This window comes from Thunnus albacares, chromosome 21 (assembly GCF_914725855.1).
Source record: "Thunnus albacares chromosome 21, fThuAlb1.1, whole genome shotgun sequence".
NCBI classification, from domain to species: Eukaryota; Metazoa; Chordata; class Actinopteri; order Scombriformes; family Scombridae; genus Thunnus; species Thunnus albacares.
In genome coordinates, this window is record NC_058126.1 from 10,936,551 (window position 1) to 10,962,259 (window position 25,709).

General features: G+C 39.7%; 2 protein-coding genes across 8 annotated transcripts in view; one reads left to right on the forward strand and one right to left on the reverse strand.

Annotated features, from left to right (window-relative positions):
• Nucleotides 1-122: 122 nt before the first annotated feature.
• Nucleotides 123-8,569, reverse strand: dync2i1 (dynein 2 intermediate chain 1). Of its 4 annotated transcripts, XM_044340302.1 has the most exons (24): nt 8,215-8,569; nt 7,938-7,991; nt 6,913-7,606; nt 6,754-6,821; nt 6,449-6,661; nt 6,274-6,339; nt 5,802-5,852; nt 5,650-5,655; nt 5,296-5,530; nt 5,071-5,173; nt 4,769-4,898; nt 4,540-4,651; nt 4,365-4,459; nt 4,143-4,272; nt 3,753-3,925; nt 2,995-3,157; nt 2,445-2,558; nt 2,263-2,324; nt 2,130-2,181; nt 1,966-2,026; nt 1,554-1,662; nt 1,319-1,450; nt 779-1,002; nt 123-675 (listed from the first exon to the last, which is right to left on the reverse strand). In XM_044340302.1, exons 1-24 carry the CDS (start codon nt 8,227-8,229, stop codon nt 504-506), a joined length of 3,234 nt encoding a protein of 1,077 aa, XP_044196237.1. In that variant the 5' UTR covers nt 8,230-8,569; the 3' UTR covers nt 123-503. The 4 variants fall into 4 exon arrangements, with proteins under 4 accessions (XP_044196237.1, XP_044196239.1, XP_044196238.1 ...); XM_044340304.1 differs by lacking the exon at nt 6,274-6,339; XM_044340303.1 differs by lacking the exon at nt 5,650-5,655.
• Nucleotides 8,570-8,881: 312 nt separating this feature from the next.
• Nucleotides 8,882-25,709, forward strand: part of esyt2b (extended synaptotagmin-like protein 2b) — a 32,058-nt gene continuing 15,230 nt past the window's right edge. For 3 of the 4 annotated variants that reach the window (XM_044340306.1, XM_044340307.1, XM_044340308.1), the window contains exons 1-7: nt 8,882-9,486; nt 13,844-13,885; nt 14,466-14,600; nt 14,884-14,960; nt 16,372-16,444; nt 20,172-20,261; nt 23,218-23,273. In XM_044340306.1, coding sequence (XP_044196241.1) covers nt 9,097-9,486; nt 13,844-13,885; nt 14,466-14,600; nt 14,884-14,960; nt 16,372-16,444; nt 20,172-20,261; nt 23,218-23,273 — 863 coding nt within the window. In that variant the 5' untranslated portion in view covers nt 8,882-9,096. Of the gene's footprint in view, nt 9,487-9,590; nt 9,716-13,843; nt 13,886-14,465; nt 14,601-14,883; nt 14,961-16,371; nt 16,445-20,171; nt 20,262-23,217; nt 23,274-25,709 lie in introns of all 4 variants that reach the window. The other variant, XM_044340309.1, reaches the window with a different exon arrangement.

A 25,709-nucleotide genomic window follows, 5' to 3' on the forward strand; every position in this document is an offset into this window, starting at 1 on the left:
TAGTTTTAAGACATGCATAATTAATAATGAACAATTCAGAAACTTCAGTAAGTTACAGTGTGTAAAATCAACACAAAAGTAAAACTGATTAAATTGAACAACACAATGACAAATATGCTCAGTTTATTATATAAAAATTGCTAACACTGTACAAATATTTCACATTTGTCAAAAAGTATAAATATTTACATCTCACATATCTAGATTATGCACTTCTTATAAACTATTTATGCAGGGTATTAAAGTCATTGTGGCCCCTGTAGAGGGTCTTTGGTCTTTAGCCACATTCTTGTGATATGTTAATGTTACATTTTTTAGCCATGTGTTATCAAACTAGAAGAAAAGAAAACACATCAACATTAACTATAACATACAAATTGATAGACATCATTAGACTGCGACAAAAATAGATTAATAAATTGATCTTGATGCTCATCCAGAGTTTAAATACACTGTAAATTTGGAGTTAACAGTCTAAATGCAGCCATATCAGATGCAGGCTTTCAGAAGGCCTCAGTCATCATTCTCTCCAACTTTTCCTCTTCTGCAGAACTTGGTGCAGTAAAATTCCTTGTGAAATACTGCATTTCTATTTTTCCTGACTCATGAGCCAGCGCTATTCCTGAATATGTGTTTTGTTGTCCTGAGTCTCCAAACACAGCCATGGCAGTCACTCTACGAAGAAAAAGGAAAATGCACGCCACGTATTAATAAAACAATGTTAAAAAAAATATTAAATAATAAAGAAACCTCATCACTCATGTATGTCTTGTGTCACCTGTCTGCATTCATCCTTTCTGTCACTACAGGCTCTGTGTCATTTGTCAGCAGGTCCCATATGTGGAGGTTAGAGGCCGCGTCAAGCACACAGAAGACTGTCGGCCTGGTTTGGGCCCACTGCAGTGAGACCACCGGTTCACCAGCCGTGCCGTTCTTCCACTCCGCCACAGGCTGTTCGCGGCTGACTGCATGTAGCCTGATGCTGCCGTCCCCACAACCCACCTGGCACAGAGGAAAAGAAGGTCTCATACAATACACATACATTTAAATATATGGCACTTTGTGTATTTTAATGTTTTTATTGACTGTAAATGTTGGTTTGTGTTGAATGTTGCCCTGTCTGTCCTGCACTATGAGCTTACAGAGGCAAGTTCCTCACAACATTTATTGCCATGGCAAATTGAATGAATCATATTTGAAGCATCCTGAAAAACACAAGCAGCTTCTGTGTTTTTGTGCATTAAATCCTTGCAGGATACTGCTGTGTAGGAGGATACCACAAAAAAATCATTTTAATGTCAAAAAGCTGCACTCTCACCAAGAAAAAGTGTTGGCTGAAGGGAGAAAAATGAATTGAGCTGACATCAGCAGGTCGGACTCCAACATCCTGAAAGCTGTAGAATTTCGGAGGAGCCTTCAAACCATGACTGGTTCCATGATTGACCAGACCCTTGGACAGAAATTATAGTAGTATCAGCATTTTTAGGACAATTGGGTGCATATATGTCTGAAAAAGAAAAGCATCATACTGTGGCAAACAAAAAAATCCTCACCATATTGGTGCCAATAAAGAAATGATTGGAGTCAGTTGGGAGGAATTTTAAATGAAGCGTCTGTAACGTCCCCGTTTTCGCTGTTTTCACCGCATCGCGTGGCGAGACCCTGAGAGGCAGAGCAGAACGAGAGAGGGAGAAAACGCCAAAACCAGGAGGTCAAAGGTTACAAATTTCCCATCCAAAAACAAACCAACCCGTGGAACACGACACTGCATTACATTAACACCGCACACATATGTTCCCATCGAATGTTGAGGTGACAAAAACAACAGCCCACGATACATAACAAACAAGATCGTATGACGACGACAGAGCAGCTGTTTTTCACTGGCCAAAGACATTGTGGGGTATTTTGAGCCCACTTGCTGGCAGTGACGGATGATCATCACAAGCTATTTATCAATCTCACCTCTCAGCAGTGAAGAGGGAGGAGCTGTGAAGCAACTTTACTTTGCCACCAGGCCTGAGCCCTGCAAGAGAGAAAGAGAGAAAAGCTGGTACCACGTGTGTGAGAAAGATGAGTATGTTCTCAGGAAAAAGAGGGAGTGCTCTAAAACGTGACTGCTGACTTACCTAAATCTGTTTGAGAGCCTGCCTCGTTGGTTTTTGGGAGTTCCACCACCACCTAAAGGACACAGATAGAAAGTTCATCATGGCATAACTTAAAAAATATCTACTATCTGCTCTTTTTAAAAATCCAACCTACCCAGAAATTTAAAACCCCGCTTTCATCCAGAGAAGCCAACTGGAATGACAATCCTGATGACTCTGGATTTTGAAACAGGAAAAACCATTAATGAAATTTAACTGTGTACCGTAAATCGATATGGCACATATATACACAGGATCTTCAATCCAAGTGTTAACCATCGCTATACCATTCCATACCTTCCTCAGATGCCAAAAGTAGGACCTCTGGCCTCAGCCCCTCTGCTGTAGCGGAGGGTACAACTTCCACAGACGTCACAGATGAGAAATGGCCAAAGCCGGCCATCACTGCATCTGTGTTGACAAGGAGACAAAAGAGAGGATATCAGCACACACTGAATCATCGCTACTCTTATGTAAGAAGAACACCTCTGAACTTTAAGTGAGAGAAGGGCAGAGGCAATCCTGAGACTCTATATGTAGTAAATAAGGATACTTTCTACTTATTGCCTACTGACATTTATCAAGCACATGCTTGGTGTAGGGTTGTGGAAATGAACAATGATATGGTATATGTTCAGGTAAATCAGTGCCTTCTTTATATAATGATGAGATATGATGTATAACAGAAGAAAATGCAGAGGAAAAAGGTGCAAAAAGCGTCATATAAAATAGTTGAGTTGGTACAGTGTGGCCTGGACAGAAATCAATCAGTGGCATTATCCTCTGAACCTCTCAACCAGCCTGAGAATAAATTAAATTCTGATGTAGCCTCTCATCTGTGACACACCGGTGGAGAATGTAGGCTGTCTGAAGGTCCACTCTTCGTCCCCTATCTTCAGGCGGTAGTGATTACTGGCATGCTCCCTCAGGTCCCACAGCACCACAGAGCCAACTGAAGTGCCTGCAAACACCAATATGGCCTTTCCAGGGCTGAAGCAGCAACACTGCACCTGAGACAGAGAGCATCATAAGGGCTTAAAAGGACTTGAGGTTTTGTAGATGTTAGAGATGATGTGACTTTGTCCTCACTGGCTTAATGGCAATTTTGTTCATGAGTCAATTCTACAGTTGTTATCAGTAAATGCTGCATTTTAAAACCTGGCTTTGTTTTATTTATATCATAAAATATGGGGTATTACCAGCAATTTTTACTGTAATTATTATTTTTTGAAACAAAAAGGCAATTTCAGTGTGTTTGCATTATTAAATATCCTCTGGTAAAATAAAATAAAAAATCACTTTGCACACTGCTGCACACTGCTAAATTGTTCCCACATCTTGTTTAATTCCACATGGACATGACAACATGTTCGATTACTATGGGTCTTCTTCAGGTGAAGAAATGTTGTCATGTCCATGTGGAATTAAAAAACATTTGGGAACAATGTGTGCAGGTACTCTTTTGTTGATTTGCACCTAAACAAAATGTAGATCTTTTCAATGCAATTTACTGATAATGAGCAAATAAATTGTAGCCTTGCTCATGTCTAGTTTTGAAGTTTGTCATTTATCACAACCCACTTTGCTAGAACTTGAAAATATCACCTCAGATTCATAAACAAGGATCTTCTGAGGTCTGGACGGCTCCCAAATGTTCCAGATGCAGATGAGGGTGCAACTGTCAAGACGAACAGCGCTGGGTTTAGTTGTAGGTTTGTGAACTGACATCATGGTGTGCCTCTGGACCTGAGAGAAGTGCACCAGGCTGATTTGGCGTCCTGCAATTGACAAAAAAATAAAATATGGAGTGACCCATTAGAAGGACTTTCTGAGTAGTGAAGTCACATGCATATACTGGTTTATACAGCATATTCAGAGCAACAATAGCTATGGTTAGATAAAACCACAAGGCACAAATACCAATCAGAATACAGTGGTTTGGACAAAAAATTGGTGTCAGAGCAAAATCAATTTTCCTCTGGTTTTGGTGTTTACCATAAAGAAAAGGCAACTTAGTGTTCAGCTGTAAACTTCCATCGCTGAAAGACAGCGTGTCCGTTTGAGTCCTCAGCTTCCTCAGGGATTTCCTCTCAGCTTGATCCTCTTCCAACAGTACAACCATGACCTTTGAGTCACAACAGACAACAGGAGTCAGTGTTGATGACAGACCCACAAATGATCCTCATGCAGAAAGTCAACAACTATGAAAAAGATAACCTGTGAGGCTGAGTGAAGAAATGCAGTCAGGCGCTGTGAATCAAAATTCAATTCACTCATGGATTTGTCTCGTGCTTCATAAGAGAGGTTTGGATCTGTAAAATCAAGGAACGCATCATATTGAGATCTGCATGTCGACACTAATGATCAGAGAATGTGCTTGGTGTTTTCTTACCGCCACAGGCTCCGTTGTGCTCTGGAGGATGCTGCGTCCACTTCTCACACACTTCTATCTCCTCTGTCTGGATGTCTCGGTCTGCGTTATCTTCATTACACTGAACATAAGCCTTGCAAAAAAATAATTTCTCATATGTTATTTAGATAAGGACTACAGCTAAGAAAAGAGTGGCATCACTGATTTTTTTTATAATTTAGTTGAAGTTGACTGTACTATAAATACTGACCTGTTTGGTGTTTGCAGTCCCAAAGTTTCTAATATACATGTCATATTCATTAACAGGTGGCAGATCCAAAAGGGACATTGTCATTGAGAAATCCAGGTCAATTAAGCGGAGCAGCTCTGTACTACGTTTCCTGTAGTCAGGAAAGAAACAAAACATTATATACTGTAGCCTATATAACATTACTTTTCTAAATGATTACATAGGAAACATGCCTCAATCCATTTCTAAATGTTTCCAATATGAATTGCACCATAAATATCCAATCCCATTACAAGATTCAATTCTCCAAGCTGCTAACCTACTTTTGTTTTGTGGCAACTTTCTTGCTGACTTCGCGCTGCTTTGCCGCCACAAAGTCGATAAATTTCCCACGCTGGGAAGTTCTATTCTGGTTCTTTTCAGAGCCTGTAAACAGTATAAACAGAAGAAGCATTATATCCTTTAACTGCATTAACTGATTTTCCACCATGCTAATATGAAAATACAAATCGTGGTAGACTGTCTCATGTGCAACAGTTAAACTGTACCTCTGGACCATTTTGCCCTGTCTTCCTCCTCTCTGCTCGTACTTTCTCTGGACTGAGCTGTTCCGATTCTTTCATTCTCTTCATCCATGGCTCTCCGAATTGCCTTAATCTCCTCTCTTCTTTGTGGTGTAAGTTCCTCAGTCTCTTCTCCCACCTCTGGATGCTCTGGCTCCTCCTCTTCCTCCTCACCTTCATTTGCGCTCTCATCCATATCCTCAAAATCCTCCTCATAATCCTTTGAAAAGAGAAATCACATCCATCATTTATTACATACAATATGAATAACACAAAATAACAAACACTCTAAAATGCTATTGGCACAAACTTCACGTTATGAAAGCTCTGAACACTCACCACTTTCTTGGAAAGTTAATCGATTACAGCATGCAAAAGTAACATAAAGATAAATAAATGTTAAAATAAAAAAATATAAACAGAATATTTGTTTTATTATCCAACAGAAAAAGTACCACAGTATCTATAATGAGAGAGCTATATTATTTTACCTCAAAGTCATCTTCATACTCCTGGTCTGCCAAATTTTCATCATTGATAACCTGCAAATGTAATTTAAATGCATGAAGGAAATACTTCAGTTAAGCATGCAGAGACTCCTGGGGTCCACGCTGCACTCTAGTGGAGCTGAAGTTGAATGCAGAAGAAAAAGACTGTGCACAACATGCAGTACACAGCAAACAAAGAGACAGATTTCCCAAAAACTGCAATAAAAACAAGCTTTTTTTTATTACAAGCAGCTGCAGAAGGAGCTGAAACATGCTTTGCTTTCACACAAGCAGAGGAAAGTGTAGCAAGGAGATCAAACTTCATTGTAACTGGCTAGCGTGATGTTATATTGTCTGCCAGTTATCAACGGGAATAAGAAAACCACATCACCAAGCTAAAAAAAAGTCTACTGAAATGCAAAAGTAGATTTTTTAGTTAGCTTTCACAGCTGGGTAACCAAATGTAGCATCTTACAGGCTCCTCTGTGTCTCCTGCATCTTTTACACTAGCTGTCCAGTGTTCAGATAGCCTCTCTACTTCCTGGATCACAAAAAAAATTAATGTCATAAATTCCTTCAGGGAAACATTTACAGAAAAGTAATGGATATGTTTTATGAAGGCTATAAAGGCAACTTATGGTTCTACTAACCTGTGTTTTCTCAGTCTTAGTCTCATGGCTTTTGTCAGAGGATGATTTCTTGGAGTTGGTCCTGTCTCTGTGATTACTCTCTGGGTCTTCGTCCACTCTGTGTCTTCTCTCTTTGTGTTTGTCCCCATCTGCTCGCTGATGTCTGACCTCCTCACCTGACCCCTTCAAGGCTCGATGCTCCCTGGAGTCACCGTCATGCTTCCGTTTTTCATCCTGGAGTGCAGAAAAATGAGCAATAAGGATTTTAACACAACTGCAAATATACTACCAAAATGCAATCAATAATACTGCAGATGCTTACTTACATGATATCCTCTCTCTCTGTGTCTCCTTTCTCTATCCTCTTTATGTTTTCTATGTTCCTCTTTGTACACTGAAATCAGAAATATTGAAATTATGACTCCATATGTAAACTGTTATCCTGTGGATATTGAAAGCTAGAATATGGGGAACTGTCGCTTTACCTCTTTCCTCCTTCAGCTCTGAATGCTTTCTGTCTTCATGCCTCTCTCGTCTTTCTTTGTCATTCCTCGTCATTTCGTATTCATCTTTGTGTCTGTCTCTTTCCCGATACCGATCTCTGTGCTCTCTGTCGTGCTTTTCTAGCCGATCTCTTCCTCCTTCTCCACTCTCTTCGTGTCTCCTTCTCTCCCTCTCAGTCCTGTGTTCTTTGTCCCGTTCTTCTCTCCTTCTTTCCTTGTCTCTATCTTCCCTCCTTTTATACCTGTCCTCCTCATTGTGTCTCTCTCTATCCCTTACCCTCTCTTTCTCCTTATCTCTGTCTCTTTCCTTGTCTCTCTCCCTCTCATGCTTTTCCTCTTTATCCCGCCTCCTCTCTCTGTTCTCTCTAGAATCATTGCTGTAGTACTTGTTTGTATCTACCAACCTCTCTCTTTCCCTCCTTTTTTCCCTGTCTTCTCTTCTATCCCTTTCCTTATCGCCTCTCCTGTCACGTGAGCCCTCTTTTCTCCGGTCTACATATCTGTCTTTTTCATCATCATGTCGTCTCTCTCTTGTACTCTCCCTTTCCCCGTGTTTGTCTCTCTCCCGTCTGGACTCCTTCTCTGGGTCCCTGTGGCGTCTCTCTGTGGATTCCCCACCCCGGTGCTTTCTCCCAGTCTCATCTCTCCTGACATAGTCATCACCATATCCTTCCTCCTAAAAAAAACAACAAAAATCATTGGTATTATTTGGCGTCTGTGATACAAATCCATCTACTCACTGACAAACTTACGTTATTAATTTCTAGTTGACATTGTGGGTGTATGTGATGTGCTATTGTAGATTTGTATTTTGTATAATGTGTCCTGTGTGTATTTTGCTTTGTACTGTTTGTTATTGTGCTGTTATATGTTTTAATTGTAAGGGACTGCAGATGAAAATTAGCTTAAGCTAACTCTGGTGCAGTATATCAAATGTTAACATTTATGTTTAACACTGTACATGGTCCCAATAAATACGACACAACTCTTCTTTACTAGAAACTTACCCTAAGATGTCTTCTCAGGTCAGCTGGTTTCCATGTGTCTTCCTTAGTTATTTTCTAAATGAACAGATGTTTCCAAGTTCACTGAATGGCCGTTATAACGTACATTCAAAGACAACATAAATACATATTTACGACAAAAGGCTAAACCCCTTAAAATCAGCAAGACAACGTTCATTTGATAACGTTTTTTCCAACTACCACCACGACACATTTTCCACAGACAAAATGTCCCCCAGCTTTAGTCCGTATGCGGTAAAGACAAAACCGAAACACTTACCTTATCACTATACATGTTCTCATTTGTTTTTTATGAATTTTTGAAGCTTTTCAATCGCTGAAAAAGAGCTTATATTTTTGTTGTGACGCCGACATCATGGCAAATCTCTAGTGCGCAAGCGCAGTTAGCTGAAACCAAGGAGAGCGCGTCACTTCGGCTTGACAACAGGCGTACTAATCGGCAGCAGAGCAATCCATGGCATCAACGGTCAGTTGTCATGGTAACTGTCTATAGCGAAATATTGTTCTGTTTTTGACAAAGCTCATTTGAATTTTCTCGTTTTACACAATTATATCGATTGAGACCAATACCTCAGTTGAAGCTATAACTACACAAAACCTTGTTGTCTGTTGATCGATGTCTCTGTGCTCGTCACTTTAAATTAATAGCTCATTGATAGCTTTTTAGCTGGGCGCTAAGATACAATTGTAAGTATTTGTTTGAATTACAGTTACTCTAGTAGGTTTTTTCTACTGTTAAAAGGAATTTGTCAAGTGCTTTGACGTTAAATATAGTCTATTATGTGCAATATTACCGCCACAGCTCAATTAAGATGTGTTTACCGCTAGTAAGCAGTAGATGGCGGTATTTTTTACTTTTTAGCTAATAGCTGTACTGGAGGCGCAGAGTAAAGGGTGCCTGTGCGTATTTGGAAATGATCATTCTCACCCCGTGTTCAGGGTACAGAGTGAGTGGGGCTGTGGACTGGACAGGCTTAGAGGACTAATTCATTTAAAGGGATGCAGTCCTCACCTTTTAGCGTAAACTAAAGTGGTCAATGCCAACGACTCCTCTGAAGGCGATGGGCTGGTGTGCAGGTGAGCCAACGTGAGAATATCCGCGTTTTTACCAATTTGAAGACGGATTCTGGGGCGCAGAGACATGTCAAGAGACAGCATGACAGCTGTACGAAGAGCCCCTTCACACAGCAAGGAGAATGGACACATTGCGCCGATCCCCGCTCCGCTCTGCGCCAACTTACCCCATCCCTCAGCGGGGAACACACCCGATGACACCCCGGTGTCTGCCACCAGCGAGCTGACCCATACCTGGGTGCACTTCGCTAAAACATTTGTGCTCATTTTCCCAATTTATGCACTGGGGTATTTTGAGTTCAGCTTCAGCTGGCTGTTGATTGGACTTGTTGTGTTTTTTTGGTGGAGGAGAAACACAGGAGGGAAGTACAGTCGACTGAGCCGAGCACTGGCTTTCTTTGAGCAAGAGGAGAGAAGTGTCAAGCAAAGTCTTACGACCTCTGATTTGCCATCATGGGTAAGACACCCTGTAAATAAAAATACAGTTGATGAAATAATGTCCTGAGCGGTTTCTCTGAAGAGCATGTGGTATTTTTGTGATCAACATTTTTGAGTTTCCAGGAAAACTGTCAGCTGACAGGAGCAGGAGGAGCAGGAGTTGAGCTGTAAAGCTGTGATGGAGCAGCTGTCCCCCACCAGCAGTGACATTAGACTGAGCCCCAGTCTAAATACAGCAGGGTACAATGGTAAACCAGACACCACGCTGGAAAGGAAACATGCCCACAGGGTCCCTGTTATTTTGGGATCCAGACTGCTATCTCTTCTGTAGTAACTCACTCTGTTACTGCAACACTTTGTCTTGTTAAAATTGTTAGATAACACTGGGGCTCTTGACCTTTTCCTTGTCATGGTCAGCAGTTTAGTGGTTAGGGTTTTGTTGGGAATCTCCCAAAGCCTCTTATAGGATCCTCAGAAAACCCCAGTTTGTAACTCATTAAGATAACTTGGAGCACATCTTATTAAGATATATCCAAACACATAATACAACTCAGATAAACAACAAATTGAGGCATGCCACCATTTGATTGTTGATATCTAGACATTTGTTAGTCCATGCAACTAAATAACAACACTTTAAGAGACGGACTGCAGGCAGTGTTTTACATCCCAAAATATTAATTGTGGCATTTAAATTTTGTGTTTAGTTATCTAATTTGTTAATGCCGTCTGGGGGATCGTAGCATAAAGGGGAAACATTTCAGAGTGGGTCGGCTTCTTTTTAGGGTGTAGTAATAGGACTGATATAGTTGCCATATATAATAAATATCCATTAATTCAGCCTCCGACTACCTGCAGGCTCATGCAACATATCATATCCACAACTTTAGACACACAGAAACTTATTTTAGACGCCCTATAAATTCATCAGTGCACTATGTATCCTCTGTAGTAGAAATAACAGTGTAATTGAGAGATTTCTGTCCACTAAAACCTTTTTATGGGGCAGAGATGGTCTCCGGGGTTGGATTTGGGAATCAGTGAGAAAACAAATTAGATAGCATAGAATCGATTGCTATCCGTGTACAAATTACAACTTAACTGAACTGCAAACCTTATCCCAGAGTCACAGCTCAACTGGTTTGTGATGTCCAGTGTAGGATCATGTTTTGAGAACAGTTAAAAGCCAGTTTTGCTGACACATCGCTGAGAATGCATTGAGGCTATTAAACGAGGTTGCAGGAGTAAGATGGATTGAGAGCATCCTTTTTAAAATGAAAAAAGGCATTAAGGAGTGTCCTCACCATCCCCTGCCTTCAGTCTGTGGTTTTCAAAGAAACAGCAAGTCAAGCAGGTACAGTACATGCATCCCTTGCTTGTATCTTGGCGCCTGTGCATAGTCATCACAGGAAATCGTGATTGATTAACGTGCTCCAGACTGACAAGCTGAGCGCATCTCTGTGCATCAATATTGTGCTGTGATCAGAGGTGGCGTTTTTCACCAGTCAGTGGCTCTTAAATCTGGGCAAGAGCCAGTTCCTCCCCACTAAGCAGAACTGAATCTTAATAGAGAGGGCATTGCTTTCACAAAGCCCTTTTTTTAGTGAAGTGGCCCCATTCCCAAATGTCTATCACTAAAATGCATTCCTCCTTGCTCCACTTTATATCCTCAGCTGTATTCATCCAGGGTGAGTCATTGGCTGGCTGGTGTTGCTGCTTTTTACACTGTAAGTAATGTGCTGGGTCTTAGTTTAATGTCACGTGGGACACAAGGCAGCATTAAAGACAGAAACTCAGCTCAAGTTCAGTTTCCCAATAGGTGTGCTATTTATAGGAGATCAAGTAGACCTTTAGTAGATGCACGTATGTCAGCGGAACTTGTAAGAGGTTAGCATTATGTGTGTGACGTCGTTAGGAGATACTACTGTGCTGTAGAGCTGTGCTGTCAGCTGAATCAAATAGTTTGTCCTCTGTATCTTGAATGTGGTACTTTTTTACTTTTTCAGGATATAAATAAGATATCTCATTAATTATTTAATGTCTAATTAATAACAGGTTTGTAATTTGAGTTTGTACTCAGGTCCTGAGCACCTCTCAGACCTCCTCATTTTAGGCAGTTTAAATTCAAGGAGAAAAACAGTAGATGCCTTTAAGTTAATTCCACTTTCAAGACAAACTCTGATGACTTTCAGTTTCACATCGACTCAGCTGAGTCCCCTCTGCCAGCACTCAAAAACATGTCTTTGAATGAATTAACTATTGCTTCAGTGAGACTTTCTGAATAGGGTCACTGTGTCAGGAGTAATAATGAAGCCTTGTCAGTGTCTCTTACAATGGATTGTACTATTTCCGCTTCATAACGAAACCGTGTGCCTGAATCCGTCATATACACTAGAACTTTCTGTCCCTCATCTGTTCTCACTCTTGTCACTGCTTTATCCAACTTTGACATGAACGCTGGATAAGCACTTTTGTTGCCATTCCATGAGGAATAGTGCTATCCATTGTGGCTGTCGCACCGCATGTCATATCTCACCAACACTCCAGCCAGTAGCATCACTTCATCTTGCTGTCGCGATTAGGGAATAAACACCTTAAATACAGTGTGATGGAGAGGTGTAGGGCTTTTTTTTTTTTTTAGCAGAGGCAGAGTGGTTTATCTGTTATTTATAAAGGTGGTGTGTGCGTCGTTGCTCATCCTTGTGCACAATAGGTATTTCCTTTACACCATGTTAATCAATGTCCTATTTACTGTGGTCGTTCAAGAAGATTACTCAAACTGTGGTCCAGGCTCAAAGCACAAATGCAGTGCGGAAATGTGAGACTCGCTGAGGCCTTGTGCAGGATTAACTGCTACTGAATATGGTATTGGATTTTATTTTGATGCTCAGTATAATTACACATACACAGTATTAGGGTATTCTTAATTCTGCTTTCTAATTCACCTGTAGATCTAATGCAGTATCTGTCTATAGTGTTGGTCTAATAATACAAACAGTGTAAATGCACTTTGCTCACACTCATAATGTGGAAAGAGAGGACTTCTAAGGTTTACATTTATATTATTCATCTCATACCAGCACAAAAGGCGAAGATAAAACAAAGGTTATACAATACATCCCTTCCTAAAGTAGAAATGAAAACTGGGAGAAACTTGACATTTGTCTGAAGAGTGTTTTGAAACTCGCTTTCATCTTTTCTTTATTGTCTTTTTTCTATCAAGCAATAACTCCAAGTCAAAAAGCCCCAGCATCAAGTTCTTGTACATCAAAACACAAAAGAAACAAGAAGAAATCTTACAATTTGAGACAACAACAAATTAATTCTTCATGAAACAGCAGTTTGAAACCGTTTGAAGTGGAAGAAGATGGCTCTTGCCAAGTTCTCGTTCTTGATACAGATTCCGACGCCTCAACGCAGGGTATTTTCAGATACACTAATCCGATCCTCGTGCTCTCTTTTTCTCAGCTCATTATAATCATTTTGATGTAAGGTAACATCATGCATTGCTGTAGCACAAAAAACTGAGTTGGTGGCCTGCCATGACTGGATGATGACAACATATTGACAAAGAAACAGTCATGTCATCGCTGATCCACTTAATAAGATAAGTTTTGGGGCTAAAACCAATCCAGTGCATCAGATCAGCGCATCCCTCATTCAAAGATAGAGCCAAACTTTCTGTCTCTGGACCTTATTCGGAGTGAATGTGCTTCATAGAATTTGGTCATGAGTTTGGTAATTTTCTCTAAATTGGAAATAGTTTCAACTGAAATTTAATTAGGGCTGCAACTAATGATTAGTATCAGTATTGATTAATCTCTCGGTTATTTTCTCAGTTAATCATTTGGTCCACATACTGTAATATCAGGAAATACTGACAAATGTCTATCACAATTACATAGACTCCAAGGTGATGTCATCAAATGTCTTGTTTTATCAGACCAGCAATTCACAACCCAAAGATATTCAATTTACTATAATGAAAGTCAAGGGAAAGCAGTAAATCACATTTGGCAACATTTCTATTTAGTCTGCATTTGGCAGACACTTTTATCCAAAGCAATTTACAAGTGAGGCGAGGTAATTTAAAGAAGCTGGAAACTAGGGCCTGCTTGTCAATTTTGCTTGAAAATAAACTAAAAGATTAATAGATTACCAAAGTAATTGATTAATCAACTAATTGCAGCTGAATTTAATATAAAAAAAAACCTAATTTTCAAACCAGTAAATACATGCTCTCTTTATTTAAGTCAGATTTTCAGTGGCAGAAATCTCTCCCCAGAGCTGAATGTGGACTCTGCCTTTAAAATGTTGCATTAACAGGCTTATTGAAACCAACCACGAGATTATCTGCTCTCTTTTCTCCATTGTAGGTCCATTTCCCAGATGTGGAGCGAGTGGAGTGGCTAAACAAGGTAATGAATCGAGCGGCTGTCTCTTGAATTTGTTTGCTTGAGTGAAGCCTTCCTTCTTGCTTTGTGAAAACCAGAGTAAATGGGATGTCTGTCACTCGTCTCTGGGCCTGTGAATGTTGCCACACTCTATACTGCGGCACATTGGACTTAACATACAGCCCTGTTTCTGCAGCACTGTAAAATGTAATAACCCCTGTGAATCCCCATGGCAACAACCTGGATGTAAATAAAAAAAGCAGTCATGGGAATACATTAAAATGATCCAGATGCAGCCATCAAAATTTCATTTGTTGGTGTTCCTGCTTGATGTGTATGAGTCTGACAAGACTACCTAAATAGAGCTACAGTTTGAATATTTTACAGTAACTGTATTATTCACAGTATGAGCCACATACCTGTATGAAGCAGCAAGAACAACCTAAAGAAGATCAAGTTAATGTAATGAAAGTAATATCCCGCAATGTCTTATAGCACATACATGTACATGTCTTTTAGGATAATAATGTGATGGAGAAATTACTCCAATTTTTTAGTTTGTTCCATCAAGTTCAGTCCCTGTTCTCTCCCTGTACCCTGTCAGACGGTGAAACAGATGTGGCCCTACATCTGCAAGTTTGTGGAGAAACTGTTCCGGGAGACGATCGAGCCGGCGGTGAAGGAGTCCAACGCCCACCTCAGCACCTTCTGCTTCAGCAAGATCGACATCGGAGACAAAGTGAGCGTCTTTTAGAGTTCAAACATGGTTCTCAGACTGATCATGTGCTGTTGCAGCGGTGATAAAACAGGCTACTAGCAGCAGGTGCCGTTTGGACATACATGCACGTCGCTGACACATGTGGGCATGCTTGTTTCTTAAATAGTTTCCATGTGGGGGTCAGGAGAGGGGTCGACCTTGTGCTAACCACGTGGAGGTTGGGAAGGGTGTGTTGGTGTTGGTGTGGTGTTGATGGACTGGAGTGGTGCAGTGGTCATAATGGTTTCCCTCTGTTGCGGTGTAGCCCCTGAGGGTCAACGGGGTCAAGGTTTACACAGAGAATGTGGATAAGCGACAGATCATCATGGATCTACAGATCAGGTGAGCCAACCAGATCTGTTTAAATCATTATTCTCTTACAATTGTAAAGTAATGCAGTTAAAGTTGTAATCATTAAAGATCCCCCCCAGATATATATCAAGACTTCTTGATCCATATTTGATCAGCTCTGCCTAGTTTGACAGTTTGATCTGATTCTTTTCTTTTTTTCAACTTTATTGAGTAAACGACACACGTTTGTTTTGATCCAAGATGTTGGTGCTATAGTGCGACATCTAGTGGCTGGAAGTCGTGTATTGCAACTTTAAGATTTTCGTCATGATTGATTTGGTTGACACCTTTGGTTTATTGATGGTAACACAGTAACACATATGGTAACACAATGGATAGGTTCACAATTTTTCAAGTCTGTCTTAAAATATGTCAAGTGCCCATATGAACACTAAAAGAGTTTATATCAGGCTTCAGCAGTCTGAGTTAGTCATATCAAGTGGATATCTGCCACATTTACAGTCTTTTTAGTATCAAATTCCCTCTTTGTGTTTCCTCGGACAGTGTTTCAAAAAGAGAGACTTTGGCACTAAAAAGACTGTAACATTGAAAGATATCTACCTGATATGACTCATTTGGTTGGAAGCTTCATATCAATTTTTAAATACATTTTTGCACTAAAGGAGGCTTGTGGATTTTGGCCCTCACCTATTACATTGTTAGTGCATTATGAAGGGAAGTTCTACTGGTCAGTGTGCATAGGAGGAATGATTATGGCACGAAAAACCTATTTCAGTGTTCACCTGGGTACCTGACTATTGTTTTAAGACAGACTTGTGAACCTATCCTTTAATACTACAGCAAACACGCCTTGAGCAGCTACTTTGTCAGAAATACAACTGTTTACAGTGCAGCCAAACAAACATGTTGTTCTGATAAATAAGTCAGTCAGTAAATTACCTTTTTACATCCTGCCATGAACAACAATCAGTAACGCTGGAATACCTGCTGCATCATTTGCTTTTAATCCCTCGTGTGTAGGTAGGCAATTTAAATTCAGTGTGGGAATGGCGGACTCTGCCACTAACAAAGAAAACTACTGTACAGAGAGGTAATGCAGACCATGAAAAACAGGGTGTGATTCCATGAAAATCTTAAGGATTATAACATTAAAGGTCTGGTTAAATAACAGGCTTTTAAAAAACTAAATATAACTCAGTGAGCTCAATTACTTCAGTCATGTCGCATTTACACAAGCTAAACACTCAGCAGGAGTTTCAAAAACAACACCATGAAGTGAATGAATAAAACATGGAAATCTGCATGAGGTCTAAAGTTAACCAATGTGACGTCTTATCCCACCAAACAAGACCACGAAAGTCCCTTTGAGACTGATAAAAAAAAGTGAAAGAACCTCGGTCCTGGTACAGGATTTTTACCAGCATACTATTGTTTTTTTCAGCTTTGTAGGCAATACAGAGATTGACGTGGACATTAAACGCTACTACTGCAAAGCTGGTATCAAGAGCATCCAGGTAAGGAAATTCCTTTTTTTTTCTGATTGGTTTCTGTTTTTCTAACACATTCTCACAGACTTTTGGCCTCTGCAGTGGTTGATAGACAAGGAACATGGTGTTATGATGATGTGGGGTGGTGGTAGTAGGGACATGCTGTTATGTCGAGTTCAGTTCAGTGGGGGCTCTGGGGTAAAAGCTGTTTTTGAGAGAGTCTGGAAGGATCTTTAAGGCCCTGTAGCACCTTCCAGATGGCAGCAGTGAGAAGAGGTGATGATAGGGGTGAGTCGCATCCCTCAGAATGCTGCTGGCTCTGCGGAGGCAGCGTGATCTGAAGGTGTCTTCCAGTGAGGGCAGGGGAAGTCCAAAATAAAGTGACTTGGTGACTTAAAGGTCTGCGCTGTCGGCTCTAATTTGAGAGGCTTCTCTAGTGCTGGCTGAACAGTTAAAGAAAACTTTCTTCTTTGTACAGCACATAAGAACAGGATGCTTAAGATATTTGGACAGTAGCCTTTTCCCTTCCAATTGAAAGCTCTTCCTGTGCAGTGACTTTTAAATGTCTACGTACAGAAAGCTTTCTAAGTGAGTTCTAAGTGTATAACTTTATCATACTCTGGCATGAAAACACAAAGTAAAGTCTTGACTTCAGTGGCAGAGAAAGGTGTGTGCTCATACTGATGTGGCATAAGTACAAGTAAAACAACAGAATAATAATAATATATTGCATTTGTAAACAGAATTCATGAAATGCTCTACAGCACTGGTTCCTTCTTCAAATGAAGCAATGTCTACCTGTGAGCTGTTTGTTACAGACAGCAGTTCAACCAAAGAGTGATTTTCTCCTCTCAGATTTTTCACTTTGAATCATATTTAGAGGTCTCAATAGATATTCAGTACAAGTCTTTTATTGCAGAAATGTTTTTTTTTTATTCCTTCTCATCCCATTTATTGTCTTGTGACCCCTCAGATTTTTTAAGCAACCTCTCGGGTGGGTCGTGACCTGAGGCTGGGTATTACTTCTCTACTGAACTGTTAAGATAGTAAGGAGTAATAGTTCAGAGAGGTAAAAATGACATTATAAGGTTTTACCACACAATTATAAACATCTTACTGGACTGAGCTCTTTCTCTGTTAAAATGTACCTGATGAACAGAATTTGAAAGAAATAAACTTTAGAAAATGAAATATTCACATACTAAAAATGTAATGTCTTCATTTGCAGTACGATCCTTGAGAAGATTTCCTTTCCCTGTAGTGCCTGACTCTGACTCTGTTTTGTTGTTCTTGTATGTCCTTGACACCCTTTGTGTGTTGCCGCAGTGGAACGTAGCAGGCAGAAAAAACAATCAGTGTACCTCCTTGGAGATCGAGTGCTATTAAGTCTTTCCCTGGGAGTCATTTGTTGCTCACTGCTCCTATTATGTAACTCGGGCAGACCTACATATCTCTCCAGCTCATTATCAACAGCTAATACATTAGTCTCATCACTCCTTGAGCAGGTTTATGTTACACAGAGCAGGTGTGCTTGACTCAATGATAACACTGAGATTACTGATGGCTTTGTGAGGAGTAGGGTTCAACACTGGCTGATAACTTTTGTTTATCAGGCCGTCATGTGGTCCCGCTACTATAATTGAGGTCCACTTCTCATCACAGCTATTGTACATAAAAGGCTTGTTAAATCTGTAAATAAATGACTTTAAGCATACAATAATTTTTAGCTATGCTAGTGGTCGATCAGTCCACCATGACAACTATTGGATGTATCACCATGAAATTTGGTACAGACATTTCTTGTTCCAAGGTGATGAATCCTGATGACTTTGGTGATCCCAGGAGTTTTCCTGCAGTGCCACAATGAGGTTGACATTTGTGGTTTTGAGTGATAGAAAGATAGATAGATAGATGGATGGATGGATGGATGGATTTAATTTCCAAAGGGAAATTAAAATGCCGCAGCAGCCACCCGACATAAATCAAATCAAAATACAAAAACAGAGATGCAAAAAAGACAAAGAAACGAATGCAATTAAAGGCCAAATTATATACACTCATAAATATGAAAATATTCTGAATACAACAGATGTGATGCATAATCTAACAAACAAATGCAATTAAAGATGAAATTATATACACTCAAATTTTGTAGATGTCTCTAAAACTGTTGAATAGGACAGATGATTTTTAGCAACATTGGTGATCCCTTTGTTTTCCATTTAGTGCCGTTATCAGTTCAAAATTTTAATTTGTCCAATACTTAAGTTAATGACCAAAAACATGCTAAACTCAAAACATTCCCATCAGCTTCAACTGTACTTTGCTTTAGAGCTAATTAGCAGATGAAGATGGTGAACAGTACGAGCTAAATAGCAGCATGTTAGCAACGTCATTGAAAGTATGTTAGCATGCAGATGTTAGCGTTTAGCTCAAATCACAGCAGTGCCCATTCACTCATTACAGCCACACAAAGCTGCTAGCATGGCTTTAGCATCTTACTCTTTTATGAATGAATCCATTATTTAAGATCTATTTAGCTTGGTGTTTCCCTGCTAGTCAGTTGCTGGTATTATTATTCTTTTAGACAGATTTAAGAGAAAACCTTCAGATGTACTTCGTGTTTAGTGCTAATTAGCAAGAGTTAGCTAACCAACCAAGTGAACATGATAAACATTCTACCTGAAAAACGTTTACTGTTTATCAGTGTTTTACTCTGCAAAGCACGTTGAATTGCTTCTTTATTATACTGCACCCTACAAATAACATTGACTTGACTTGACTTTACATCAGCATGTTAGCACAACTGTGGTTATAATTGCAGCCTCACAGAGAATAGCCATAGACTCTTAGTCTTGTTCTTTTATAAATGAATCAATTACATTTAAGATCTATTCATCTTGGTGTTTGGCTGCTAGCCAGTTGCTGTAGATCACCTTGTCTTTAAGACATTATTATTCCTGAAGACAGTTATGTCAATACTACGACAAATATTAAGTGTACTACTATTTTCTAAAGCTAGAAACAAGAAAAATGACTCATGTGAGGGAGCTTTTTGTGCAAATTCATGCCAGGTCATTATCTAAGGAGCAGCTTTTATCTTGCAGATGACAAACTGAAGGATCATTTTTCTTGTTTCTATTTTCAGGAAATAATGTAAAAAAAAAAAAAAATCACTAATTGAACTTTCCTTGGCCACAGAAATAATGTGAAGTCTTAAAATGATTGTGGTGGCATTTCCTCCGAAGAGCTCCATCCAAACACTAAAAGAGTTTTATTAGTATTGGTTTCAAGGGTGTTATTGGTATTGGTTTCACTGGTGCTTTATTAGCCATGGCTTCATACGTGTAATTGCTGTTTCAGATGCTATTCTACAGGCTACAAGCAGGATTCACTGACGTTTATTCCTGAAAATACAAATATAGCTTCAAAACAAAGACATTGGTGCTAGAATTTAAACATGCTATGTTGCCTTGTGTGGATTAGAGCAGCTGGTGAGATCCACATGACAAGTCTGAAGCATTTCCAATACTATAATCCTTGTAATTGTCATAACATGTTATGGAGAAGGTGGAGGATGACACAGGGCATGTGTGAAGTCAGGCTGTGATCGAGTTTCCAACCTGTCATGTGCTACAGCTAACGGTTCCACCGCTGAGGAATGTCAAGGGCCAACGGACTGTGAGCTCCCTTTAGCTCTCCCTTTGTGTACTATATGTATGTGTGATAATGTGTTCCTCTTGTGTTGTCACAGATCCACGGCGTGTTGAGAGTGGTGATGGAGCCGTTGCTGGGTGACATGCCTCTTGTTGGAGCTCTGTCTCTGTTCTTCCTCAAGAAACCAGTAAGTCCAAACACTGATACACTGATGATGACACTGATGACTTCAATTAAACCTGTTAAATAGAGCAGCAGTGGGTTTAATAATGTCAGAGTAGATGCAATATGATTAGAGTAGAAGCTATTAAACTGGGATTTGCATATCGGAATACAATACCAGGTATCTCCTCAATCTTTTCCAGCATGGTGCAGCACATTACCCGTTTAGCTCTTTGCAATTATTTGACCTGACATTTGAAAAGAAACTTTTTCACTGTGTGATTTCTTTCAATTCTCTGTACCCACTATTTTCGCCAAGGCTGGATTCGTTCCTGTGAATATCACAAAATGCCAGCGTCTGTCCTGATTATCTGTTGTACAGCAGTTTGGTGTATTTTATATCATCTCTAAATTTTATTATACGCTAATATTGTACCTCATACAATGAACAGGTTTTCAATTTCAGGCTGACATAAACTGGATTTTAAACGATTATATCATAAGTTAGATTACAGCTGAATCATATTATAATGATTTTCTTACATTTCGCAGGCTCAAATTCCAGTTTAATTTCAGTTTTTACAGCATAGATTTTACATCACTTTACATCATTTGCTTTTCACATTTCCCCTTGCTTGCATATCCAATATTTTCCAGTGCACACTCCATCAATCTCCCTCTCAACCCCTGTGCAGAGCCACTGCTGCACAGTTAAAAAATGTTTGACCGATTTATACCAAATGGGAGGACCCAGTGGAACTATAGCAGCGCTTTAAATAGCTGCAGATCAAGCCAGACCTACTTTGGCAGATTTCTCTACCCCAGGCACTCAGCTAAAGCTCAAGGTGGATATACTGAAGGGTGAAGGCAGCAGCTCAGTCAGTGAATGTTGGCGCACATATATACACACACACTCTTATGCGTCTCAATCTACTTTTGCTTGTAGATATATTAGTAAACTGAAGGAGAGAGAAAATAAATTGCAAGAGCAATTTCTTTAAAAAATAAAAAAATCACAACATTGTGTACCCTGGACTTCAAATAACTCATTGTTCGTCTTCTAGCGTGCTATAAAAGGCCTGATCCTGAGTGCCAAATGAAATAGAGACATTTCCAGACCATAAGAGGTCTTGGCCATGTCAGGCTGTACTGAATGATCACACCAATATGACTCAGAGCAGTGTAATATAAATAACAAAGATGCAATACATTCTGCAGCGAGATCTCTGAAGAGATTTTATTACTCTGTCTCAGTTGAACAAACAGTCTTGCACTTTATGTAATGACTTATGAAACGACCTAAGTCCAACAGTGGAGAATATCGATTTTGATTGATTATGCTGTCATATAATGAGTCTTTACATTATTCACTAATGTATTAATTAATTCATGCAATTAATCTAAAGATAAAGCTATTTTTGATTAATCATTTAATCTGTAGGCTGTAAATTGTCCAAAATAATAACAAAACAGTTCCCATAGCTGTAATTGATTGATGTCACTCTCATGTCTGTCCATTAAATATGAAGCTACAGCTGAGAGAAGAGCCTAGCTTAGCATAGAGACTGGAAACAGCTAGCCTAAACTAAGATAAGCTAACCAGCTTCTGACAGTAGCGTCATATTTAGCATAGAGACATGAGAGTGACATCAATCTTCAATTGTGACTCTGGAAACTAATTTTCATTATTTTAGACATTTTACAGCCTAAAGATCAATTGATTAATCTTTTTTTTTTTTAGGATTAATCAATTACATCAACAGTTAGTTTTTGTTTGACTGATTGATTTAGTGAGCTGTGACTGTAACAAGCTGTAACAGTTAGCTGTTTGCTTATTCAACCGAATACAACAACACTCTTTTGTCCACTTAAGTGAATAGTAGTACAGGAGGGAGTGTGTCTTCCTGCACCATGTTCCCACAACACACAGACAACGATCCACATCATTCACAGTCCTGCAGTGCTCCCCCTCTTCCTAGCAGCACTCAGTGCATCTGCAGCTGTGTAGGCAGCTCGGGGAGAAAAGTAGGGTGGGAAAGGCTCATTAAGAAAACGCATCAAGACCAGCTCCGTCAGCTCGGAGGCAGAAACAGATCAAAGAGGAAGGATCTGTCTGCCTCTCAGGTCTCAGCTGATGCTTTTCACACCTCTCTTTGACATGTCTTTTTTCCTGCTTTCCTTAATCCAAATTTGACATCTCTGGTGCTGCTTAGAAAGAGAATGAAATAGGTGTATAATTGTATCATCTTTTTGACTCCTGAATGTTCTTGTAAAAACTGCTACTTAACCGTGAAAAACTACATTGGACCTGACCTCATTAAACCCTGAAAACTAATGAGAGCCTAGAGGGTGGTTGCTGCTTTTATAAATATTTCAGTAAGCCAGGTGTTTTGTCTTCTTCTCCATCATGGATCTGTGTTTTCAGTCCTCTTGTTGAAGCTAACGGCTGCTAATTGTGCACCTTTTAAACACTAAGACAGTGAGGCGAACTTAAATGGAAACAAAAAAACATAAAAACAATGAACATACACATCAGTTGCCAAAAGGTTTTTTTTTTTTTTAACATATATATATATTAATGTATAACTGGTGTGTGATCTAAAGCCTCCACAGTGTTTGAAGACCTTTGTTCCAAAGTGAGGTAACCTCCAGCCAGAATAAGTCACAATTTTTTCTTAAATAATTAATATAAACATATATACATACAGCAGGTAAGGTAGTGCTTTGTTTTTAGCAAGTTACAAAACTTTTGATTTATTTTAGTTTTGCAGCGACTTGTATATATTTATATATCTCTGTCTCTGCTGTTATTAATCTATGGACTGTGTTGGCTAGAAAACAAGTAGCCAAGTGTTAAGTGTTGCTCAGGGGGGCAGGAAACAATAAAGTTAAGTGTTTTGGATTTGGCAATTTAAAGTCACTAACACTTTCCACTCTTCCATTCTGAACAAATGCTCTCCTTTTTTATTTTTTCCTTTTAGCTTCTCGACATAAACTGGACAGGTCTCACCAATATACTGGACATTCCTGGGCTCAAGTAAGTCAGTCCAAAACCTGCTTGTCTTGCTTCTTGAAAAAATGTCTTTGTGTCTGTGAGAGAGAAAAGGAAAGTTGAGATGTCAAAGAATAGCCCAGCTAGATTTGCAGCATTTTTAACCATGCTATTGATGGATGGGTCTTTTTTTTTCTGTCAAGCACTTTACAAGTGTGATCTAACTGGGCAAAAACAGGTCATAGCAGTGAATGTGCTATTTGTAGACTGTTTCCTCATTCTTGCTTATTTTTTCTTGCTCATATTAATTGTCTTTTCACTTTACTCCCAGCTGTGTGAACCGAGCACATGAATGTCGATTAAGCAGCCCAACACAATTACTTGCTGCTGCATTAAGCGGTTCATACATCATTTACACCCCAAAATAAAGTGACGCATGTGATTTTCTGGGATTACTGCTTGTCATATACCCTGCTGATGTGGACAGACATGTTAACACAGGCAGAGCTCAGTAGCCTGTGTCTCTCTGCCCTTCTGTTGAGTCCTCCGTGGGGGTGAAATGGATCCATGCGGCTTGTGCAATGCAATATGTGTGTGTGTGGGTGTGTTGGTCGCAAAGGAGGGCGGGGGGCACGTGAAAAGAGTGGTTCGCTGGTATATGAGAGCCCCAGATGGTGAAATCATAGTGACAGCTATGAGTTCCTCACAGTGTCAGACAGACAGTGTCAGCTGCATGCTTGAGGGCTTGCCCAGTGTGTCTCTCATAAACCTTGTTGTTATTATTATTATTACGCAACAAATGTCTTACTCTTTTACAAGTTGTGATTTGAGTTGGTTTTTTATCAAAACAAGACTGAGTCTACAGCCATGCTAGCGGCTCTGTGAGGCTAAATGTGGGCACATAGTTGTTGAGATATTTCACTGACTCACCACCATGTCAACCTCATGGTGGCGCTAGAGGAAAAGTCAGGGGATCACCGAGATCATTAGGGTTCCTCCTCTGGGGATTTTAAATATCTGTGCAAAATTTTGTGATAATCCATCCAGTAGATGTCGAGATATTTGACCTGCTGGTGGAGCTGTACAGAATCTCATGGCAATCCATCAAATAGAGATATTTCAGTCTGGAAGCCACCAACAGACCGACATCACCGTCTCTAGAGCCGTGCCAAAACATTATTATCTTTTAAAGAATGATGGAAATTTGTCTTTGATAGGACACATAAGTAAAAAAAAAAAGGATCATACTGTATGTTGTATGGTATGAGTGTGCATGTACAGTAAGCAGTGTTGTCCTAAAAGGAATGAATAGACTGTGTCACTCTTGTTAGTGTGCAGTCACAAACACAAGCGGGTACGTGGGGGTGTCGCAGTGTTCGTGCCAGGTGCGCGACAGAAATGCAGCAGGAATCCCTTTACAATCTCACTCCTCAGCTGGAGAGAAGCTCTGCCTGTGATCAGTCCCCCACTAGAGAATCATAATGTCTCTAATCGGCTCACAGAGAAGAGCTATAGCCTGCCGTTTCATTGGAAGATAAACCGAGGATTGATCAAATGAATGTTTCCCCTGACTCCGGAGAAACACAGGTGGCTATATTGAGTTTATTTCATTGGTGGTTTTGTCAGCCCTCCATGCTGCTTCAATATTGTTTCACAGCTTCTTTTTTCAAAGCAATTCAACTTGTTTTTCAGGACAGCACTGATGGATATTGTCAGTTATATAAGGAAGTTATTGTCCTTTGTCAGCTCTCTAAGGAGGTTTTGACAACCATTATGATTAAGTTACCTATATGAAAGGTTGCACTGTTGTAGTTAACTGCAGGCATTTATAAATATTTTGGCAACCGATTCACAACCATAGCTCTGTAATCTCGAACAACACCAACATTAAATTCCAGCCGACTCAGAAGTCCTCTTTGCTCTGAAATGTCAAATAGCTGCTAGCAATTGATTACTTACTGACATTTGGGTGGTTTGACATTTAGAAAATATCGTTTGGTAGAATTTCATTTCTTGCCAAATTGATGCCTGGTTAAAAACAAACAAACAAACAAACAAAAAAACAGGTTTATATATTAAGATCACTTTTGGTGAATGAGATGCTTAAGGATCAGATAATATTTAGCCTGTGTTTGTAAGGGTCAGGTGTGCGATGACCTATTTTCTGCAGGGGTTGGCAGCAGAGAGGAAATCAGTGGGTGTGTGGAGTGGTTGTGAGCATAATAATTATAAGAATAAATGTCAAAATGGCCTCATGAAGGCAGAGAGCATTAACTACAGAAACAGTGTAGTTGAGAAAAAAGGTTTCAGAGTTCAAAGGCTCTTAACCAACTGTGTTACATATATATGTGTTGTAATTTTATTTCTTTTGTCATTGTCACAGACTTTACATAAAACATCAAAAGACATTTAGATGCTACTTTAGATGCTGATAATGTTTGGACAATCCAAAGGGCGTCGTGAAAACGAAGTATCTACAAA